Source organism: Myotis brandtii, unplaced genomic scaffold (genome assembly GCF_000412655.1).
Source record: "Myotis brandtii unplaced genomic scaffold, ASM41265v1 scaffold151, whole genome shotgun sequence".
In the NCBI taxonomy this organism is placed as follows: Eukaryota; Metazoa; Chordata; class Mammalia; order Chiroptera; family Vespertilionidae; genus Myotis; species Myotis brandtii.
The window spans coordinates 1299133-1307994 of record NW_005355461.1 but is presented as its reverse complement, the minus strand read 5'-3'; the positions used below and the strand labels follow the sequence as shown (position 1 = coordinate 1307994).

At 37.7% G+C, this 8862-nt stretch overlaps 1 protein-coding gene across 3 annotated transcripts in view; it reads left to right on the top strand.

Moving 5' to 3' along the window:
* Nucleotides 1–2680: 2680 nt before the first annotated feature.
* The window catches only part of TMEM30A (transmembrane protein 30A), a 37120-nt gene continuing 30938 nt past the window's right edge, over nucleotides 2681–8862 (top strand). Inside the window, exon 1 of one of the 3 annotated variants that reach the window (XM_014535780.1) lies at nucleotides 2681–3050. In XM_014535780.1, the coding sequence (XP_014391266.1) occupies nucleotides 2814–3050 (237 nt within the window). In that variant the 5' untranslated portion in view covers nucleotides 2681–2813. Of the gene's footprint in view, nucleotides 3165–3378; nucleotides 3497–8862 lie in introns of those variants that run through there. The other 2 variants (XM_005861441.2, XM_014535781.1) reach the window with 2 other exon arrangements.

Below are 8862 nucleotides of genomic sequence, written 5' to 3'. Positions count from 1 at the left end.
GCTTCCGGCAAATTCCCCCATTTTTATTTTTTAAATGACAGTGCGTGTAAATCAGTGGCCACCTCTCGGATTGGGTTGTTTAAGACTCGGAAGAAGACTTGTTTGTGATTTTGCTAACAGGTCAGTCCGAGGCTTAACCCTATATTGGCTCCCCACACTAGTTTACTGTCTGGAACACAGCAATTTTATTAAAAAATAAAATGTATTCTAAAACTTCCCCTCCAAAAACTATTTACATACACCTCTTCAGATCATGGGCTTGTATCTGCTCTATTATTTTGGATTTACTTACATATTTGGGTTCAAGCATTCATTGCATACTTACTATGTTGGCCTGGTAGTCAGCATTATCAATATCATTGAGCCACATAAATTTTTTTAAAACCAGGAATCAACAAATGAATAATCATTTAAACAACATAAATGTTATCTAAATGTCATACACACACACACACACACACACACACAATCACTCCTAGCAACCACAGTTGGAAAATGTATATACTGTTAATCCATTGTGAGAACAACCATTCCCTTTTGTTGCCCCAGAAATGCTGAACAAAACTGATAAGGACTATCATAAAACACTGTATAATCCAAGAAATTCTGAGTCTCTTGAGCTAATGTGGCAGTAAAGCATCCTGGGTAAAGCAGCATGATGTCATGGCAGGTACAGTAGAGGGAAAGGAACCAGAAGGATGTCATCAGGAGATCTTGAAAAGTCATTTATTTCATCCATTTGGCTCTCATTTGAAATGTAAGTTTTAGATAAGAATCGAAGAAAGCTTTCAGCTCAAAAAGTCTATGTTTTAGTCAAAATGGAATTTCTAATAAAAAAGAGACAAGGAGTTAAAGAATCTTTTCTATGGGCAAACTAAAGAAAAAGGAAGCAGATATATACACCGTGATCACTCAGATCACTAAAACAAACAAAAACTGAAGGCAAAATATTGACTGTATTTTGCAAATCACATAAGGAACTATCACATTTAGTGGGTGTGATGATATAGGCAGAAATGGGGAGGAAAAAAATTGCCTTATGCTTTACGCTTATGTATTATGACCAATATTTAGTAACCAACAGAATTTAGCAAAATATAAGGAGCCCGTGGCTTCTCCATTAACTGTGATAAATGAATATTTTCCATTTGAGCCTGTGGTTTCTAGGAGTGATGTGTGTGTGTGTGTGTGTGTGTGTGTGTGTGTGTGATGATGACATTTAGATAACATTTATGTTGTTTAAATGATTATTCATTTGTTGATTCCTGGTTTAAAAAACGTATATGGCTCAAATAGATCAAAACATAGATCAAAACAAAATGTATAGTCCTCCTACCTGGTACCAGTGCTAAGAATTTGAGAAATAATAGATATTATATAAGAGCAAAACCAGGTAAGTTATCTTCCATATAAATATTTGATTGGCTCACATCCTGAGACTTGTAGTCATTTTGAAAAAACATTTAATTGTAAATTATAAGCCCAAGCACTCCTTCCACTTCCCTTTTCTTGAATTATCTTCCAAAAATATGACTGTAGACAAAGCTGTAAATAAACTCTGGGTATTTGTGTTCAGATGATGTGGCTTACTCTCTGGTCTGGATTTCAAAGATGCCAATGTAATGTGGATTGTATATAATTTTTAAAAGGATTTTACAAATTTATGGTTATTGCAGACATTTGGAAAATACAGAAAAAGTACAAAGAAGCAGAGAAAAAAAATCCTCCATCCAGTCAATGGAGGTTACCATTATTTACTTTCCAGTTAGGCTTTATACTATATTACCTTGGTGTCAAGATTTAGTCACGTTATACACCATGAATATTTCTCCCTTTAAATAAATACTTGGCAGTTTTGACCTGTCTACCTAACATCTCATTTTGTAGTAATGCGATAATTTGTTGGCATCACGTGTAAAATAAAGAGCTACAGCTTATGATAAAAGACTTCTTAAATCCGAGCAAAAGAGAAACGCGGACACAGAGAAGATAGTGAAAAATAGCAAGACCATTAATAGGAAAAAAAAAGTGATCATAGCTCAAGTAGAGGCAAAATAATAGGGTTAATCACGTCACTTTAGGACAAAAGGGTCAACCAGCAAGCGTCTCACTTAAAGTTTTTATTTGCATTTCGAATGGAGATTTATTTTCATTAGAGAAACTCGAGGTTTTCTATATAAACATAAACAAATCCTCCAATCGTGTGGTCTCCTTTTAAATGCTCCGACTGCCTTCAGAGAGGGCTTGGAGAGAAATAAAAGGTGTCCAGCACGAAAGCATTTGTCAGCAGCCCCGGGACTGTCCACCGTGGTCCGCGCCGAGCGGAGCCAATCTGCGATCTACAAGGCCGTCGCCAAGACAACCAGAGGCGCCGGCAGGTGGGTGCGAACAGAACACTCAGCGAGGGAGCGAAGACGCGTCAATGGCCGCGCGCCCCGGCCTCGGCGCCCCACCAGGCCTGCGCATGCGCTGTGGTAATTCCCGCTCGGGGGCGGGGGGAGCTTTGGAACTCTCACTTTACCGTCACAGGGCAGATGAGCACGGTGCCTCCGCCCTCTCCCGCCCCTTTCTACCCTCCTCCCCTTTCCCCTCCCCTCGTCCCTCAGTCCTCTCCCTCCTTCCCCTCTCCCCCGCCGTCTGGAGTCCCCGGCGAACACCAGCTTCCGGCCAATGGCCGTCTGCGAAAGGGTGTCCCGCCTCTTCCGCTTTTACACAGGAGGTCGCAGCGGCGCCTGCGCGTCCACTGCCAGGGTCAGCAGGCCGATCCCCTGGGCGGAACACCAGCGCCTGGCGGAGCCGCGCCCGGGGGGTCCATGGCGATGAGCTATAACTCGAAGGATGAGGTGGACGGCGGGCCTCCGATCGCTCCCGGGGGCGCCGCCAAGAACCGGAGGCCGGATAACACGGCCTTCAAACAGCATCGCCTGCCGGCTTGGCAGCCCATCCTTACGGCTGGCACGGTGCTCCCTACCTTCTTCATCATCGGCCTCATCTTCATCCCCACTGGCATCGGCATCTTCGTCACTTTCAAGAACATCCTCGAGATCGAGATTGATTATACCGGGATAGACACTTCCAATCCCTGCAATAAATGTTTGTCTCGGAATGTGACACCTTGTATTTGTACAATTAACTTCACACTGGAACAGTCATTTGAGGGCAATGTGTTTATGTATTATGGACTGTCTAATTTCTATCAAAACCACCATCCGCACCTGCCCTCTCCTCTCCCTCGGGTTCTGGTCTCTCTCTCCGCGGCTTTCCGAATTCGCACTTTCGTCCGCGCTTCCTCTTGCGATTCACACCATTAGGGACGGAGTGAGCCTTTAGTGCAGAGGGTGGGGCCGAGGAAGAACACCCCTTCCGTGCGATGATAGTCAACTAAATGGAGATCCTACTGCTTTACTTAATCTCAGTAAGGAATGTGAGCCTTACCGAAGAAATGAAGACAAACCAATTGCTCCTTGTGGAGCTATTGCCAACACCATGTTTAATGATACATTAGAATTGTTTCTGGCTGTCAATGGATCATTTTCAACAGCAATTCCTTTGAAAAAGAAAGGTATTGCTTGGTGGACAGATAAAAATGTGAAAGAAAAAGTTATATCCAGACATGACTCCGGGAGAACTGACGTAGCCAGAATGTCATTCCCTGCGTGGGAACTGTCAGAGATGATCACCTTGGCCATTGTTGGGCAGAGGACCGGAGTCAGGCATGAGGTCTTGGTGTTTTGTTTTGTTTTTATCTAAAGAAGTTGTCGTGTGTTGCCAGGTCACAATTAGGACCGATGACCGACGTGTGCACAGGACCTTTTATTTTGAGCAAATTGATGCTTTTAGTCGTAGGGCACGATACAGGTAAAAGGTAACCTGAAACTTCAGTTCCGGTTGTGCTTTTAGGCTGTGTGTATTAATAATCATGCCCTACATCCGCCCTAGTTTTTGTTCTTCCTAGATTTTAAACTTAAAAAAAAAGAGAGAGTGAATGATCACAGAATAAGTGGTACACTGACCGCTGAGTATTTTACTGCTCTAAGACATGATAGAGAAACTTGGGGAAGCATCTTGAATCGCCAAAGCAGCCATCATAGGCTGTGCGTCCATCTGCAGTGAAGACAGGGTGACAGTAGAATGTAATACGTCGTATAGGTGTCCGGTGTTAAACACCTGCTCGTCGTTTTCCTTGAATATCTGAGGGTATTTTTATCCGTTTGAAGGGGCAGTACCTGGCACCAACTAATCTGGATTTCTTCGTTCTATCAGGTTATATCATCTCCTTCCCCTCTATTTTATGCATGCGATTTAATGGGGCTTTCAGAGTCATTTTATTTCAACTACAGGAATAGGCATAAAAATACCTGTTTTCCAATTTAATTTACCTTATCTCTGAAAGCAAAATTGATATGTATTTTCAATTGTACAGTGTTTAATTGTACACTTCTAGGTTAATAACAGTAATGAGAATAGTATCTATAGCATCGTTTTTAAATATTTTACTAAAAATTCAGTTTAGTAACTAGAGAGTCACAATCTGTTTTTCCAGTATGCATTTTTATGTGTTTTATCATTTCTATCTCCCGAATAGTCCTTCAAATGTAGTACCTCTTGTTCTCCCAGCTACACTAGGATCAGACATACGAGTAAAGTGATGTATTGCAAGGACCGTGGGCTCTGTCTGGGCTGGGGTCAGGCAGAGCTGGGTTTAAATTCCATCTTAGTCACTAACTAGCTCAGTTTCTTGGAAAAGTTCATCTCTCTAAGCTTCAAGTTTCCTTATCTGTAAAATACATAAATAATGCCTATCTTTTAAAAATATGAGAATTAGAGTCAGTGTAGATAAGACCCTTGGTATTTATTAAGTTTGTATAATAAATAGCTACTATTATTATGATTCTTAATCAGTTGATAAATGGAGCCAGACAGGTTGACATTTGGTGGTAAGCTAGAAGAATATTGTAAAATTGAGGCAGAAACCCAAACCCAGATGTCTTTATTTCCATCCAACCTTAAGCTTCTGCACTACATTAGGATTCTTACTGCAGTGTTAGGAGGTAAGAAGAAAATAATTTAACATTAGATGTTTTATCATCTTATTTAAACTTCTTAAGATAATAATAATGAAAGTAGCAATAATTTGCAATTTTATGTGATCGGTATTTATTATCAAAACTCACCTTTGTTAGTATATATTATACTATGAAAATAAGTATTTAGCCCTAACTAGTTTGGCTCAATGGATAGAGCATCGGCCTGGGGACTCAAGGGTCCCAGGTTCAATTCCGTCAAGGGCATGTACCTTGGTTGCGGGCACATACCCAATAGGGAGTGGGGTACATCCCCAGTAGGAAGTGTGCAGGAGGCAGCTGATCGGTGTTTCTAACTCTCTATCCCTCTCCCTTCCTCTCTGTAAGAAATCAATACAAATATATTTAAAAAAAAATAAATATTTACTTTCTTTAAAACTTTTGGGTTTTGAAATGAAATAAGGCTCTTCACCTTTACACTAAGTAGTTGGTGACATGGAAATTTCTTAAATAATTCTTCTGTATATACTACTGATTCAAGTGGCTTGAAGAGTCTACTCCAGCTTGGTTTAGTTAAAAGGATACTGAAGTTAAAAGTCAAGGCATTAGAGTTGAAGTTCCACCTCTGTTAGTGACCCTAAGCATATTTTTCAGTCTCAAATTTTTTACTTGAAGAACCAAAAGATTCAGACTTGATGATTTCTAAGGTGATGTTTAATTCTCAAATTGTATGACTTCCAACTTTAATGTGATTTTTAAAAAAATGCTGCATATCCAAATTGCATCTCCTTTGGAACTATAGGAAATGAAAAGTAGAACTGATTAGGAATTTTGTAACCAACACTGACATAAATTGTGGGAATAGAATTAATTTTCTTTTTTTAATTTGGCTGTTAAATATGTAGAAAATTGGTTCTGAATTGAGCCTGGAGTTTATTATGAGAAAAACCTAGGGAGCTTTCCCAAAACACACATGCTTGCTTTAGCCTACTCTCCACCCTTTACCAGATAGTAGTTTAGTTTAAAATATGCTGAGGGTTATTTAAAGTAAAGGAGCAATGAAAATTTCTTGCCAACATTTACTTTCATACTATAAGTTGCTCACGCCTCTTAACTTATTCCTCATCTTTTAAAAAATGTTAAGAACATTTGTTTTTGTGTCAAATTACTAGGCCCAAGGAGCTTTGCCAATAGTTCTATTGTAATATAGCTTAAAGTGCTAAGATCAAAACTCCAAGCTTTTTAAATGTAACAATCAGTGGGTCTTTATGATAATTCCAGAAATGTTATACTAAAAATTACTATTGTTGTAAAGCACATTGGACTCACCTGACAAAGATGTAAAAAAGGTGTTTTTAATTTAATGCTTATATTTGGCAATATATCTTCCTCCCACCCCCATTAGGTTCATATATCTTGTTTAGTTGGTTTTTAAATTTTCTGTAATAAAATGAAAACTGAGGTTGTTAATTTTATCATTCATAGGAAAATATTTAATGTCTCACTCAATACTAAGGTTTAATATATATATGTATGTGCATATATAAATATATTTTATTAATCCTCACCTGAGGATATTTTTTCCATTGATTTTTAGAGAGAGAGGGAGAGAGAGAGAGAGATACATCTATTGATTGCCTCCCACATGCATCCCAACTGGGGCTGGGATTGAACTCAAGACCAGGGCCCACGCTCTAACCACTGAGCACACCATCTAGGGCTATCTTCATATGTTATTAGCAGCAATGAATAAATATTTCCTTTAATTTGGCAATTGTAGGAGTCAGGCACATTTTTCTACCTCAAAGATAATGTGTTTCTAATCTAAGGCTCTTGTTGGTGAGGCTGAGATATTAATTGAATAGAGCTAACTTGAAAAAATAGTGAGTATTCTGAACTTTTACAAAGGCATTTGTCAGTGTGAAGTTATGTAGTTTAATGGTTAGAATTGGATGAGGACATTATTCAGAATAATATTCAGAGTAAATTAAAAAACTAAACATTAACTTTAAATTAATATTGCCAAAAGTGTTCACGATACATTTTCATTAAATTGTAGTGGATTAGCACCCCCTCCCCTGGTTGATAGAAAACTCCAAATCTCGTTTTTGTCACTTTATATTTAATCCTATTTATTTTATTTCCCTTGTTTTTGATAAAAATACAGTTTTATTTATTGTTTTTACTCCTGTGCAACTTGGATTCTTAGATTCCAAGATTTTTAAGAGGATTAAAGTCCTTTTCTGCATTGAGTATAAGTTGCTTTGTAGATTGTTAAACAATATAAGCACTTTATGATAAGAAGTTTAAAGATTTTAATATTCATATGACTTGCAGTTGCTTAGAAGCCGACTCTTGGAAATTAAGAGGTTTGGGGTTAGTGTTTTTAATTTGTTACTCAAGTAACACTAGTACTTAGATCAAGGCATGACAAAGTAAATATGGCCAGCCAGACCGGTTTGTGAGGCCCAGGAACTGAGAATGGTTTTACAGATGAACATTTACCATTGATTTGATGATAGAGAACATTAAGTTTAAACACCCAATTATATGAAATGTTTCCCTCCACCCCCAAATAATTCCATTCTTAATAATAGACTTGTGTTACCAGAAAATTGTACACAATTGTTATTATATTTTGAATGTCAATAATAAAAATTAGTGCAAATTTGTTTTCTCTTTTGGTATAGAAGAGTCTGTATAATATTCTCGGTCTTGCCTCTTGGTTTGCAAAGCCTAAAATACTTTCTGGCCCTTTACAAACAATACTTATCTGCCCTTAACGTCAAGTTTTAAAGAAACATACTGACAAATTTAGCATTTGTTACAAAAATAACAGTATTTAATTATACTTTCTAATCCTCAATAATCTTTTAGTTAGGTATAATGATCCCTGACAATTGCTTGTGTTTTTCCTTCTTTGTACAAATTTAAATACCTTAGCTAAATTTACCATTAATCTTGGCTCAGGTAATATCCTTCTCCTTTTCGTTGTCACAGTCAGATAAAGTTTAAGCAACTAAAGAAAATTGCTTTTGAAAGTTTTACTTAGGTTACCTTTTGCTTTTGTTAGAATCTCTAAAAAGGACCCCTGACAAATTCCTGAGTGTCGACTGATCAGTTCAAAGGGGCACTTAAAATGCCATTTTTAACGTAATCTAATTAATACTTAAAATGATTTACCTTGTTACTCAGCATTTTGTTGAGTGATCTGTTTAGGTCTTTTATTGATTTCCTTTAAGACAAATTGACATTCAAAACTGGAAGTTTTCCAGTCCTTGGACAGTGTGAAAATTGCATGTCCTTCAAATTCCTCCTTTCCCACTGCATTAAATTCTGTCTGTTCTTAGGAATAGGTTAGGAGTAGGATGTATTTTTAGGATTACCAAGAAGAGATGACAGTTTGATTTAGGGGAACAATCACAATGGTAGCAAAACAAATCTGAGAAGTACGATAACTTAAATTGATCTATTTATCTACCTCTGTTGTTCTGTTTTGCCTCTGGTTCTTTGTGTTTTGTAGTTAAGCTGATGGGCAGGTTTCCAACTTATTGTAATCTGCACTGTACCATGTATGCTTTTGACATTTAAGAAATAAGAAAACTGTAGTTCCTCTCCCACTTGGTAGCCTCTTTCTCGGATAAGTTATGAACTATTATCTTTAGTACAAACTATTTTTTCTCCCTATCTTTATTGAGGTATACTTGACAAATAAATTGTATATATTTAATAAGTTTATTGTGATGGTTTGATATACATATAAATTATGAAATCTCCTTAGTCAATCTAATGAACATATTCATCACCTTCTATAGTTGCCTTGTGTGTGTGTGTGTGT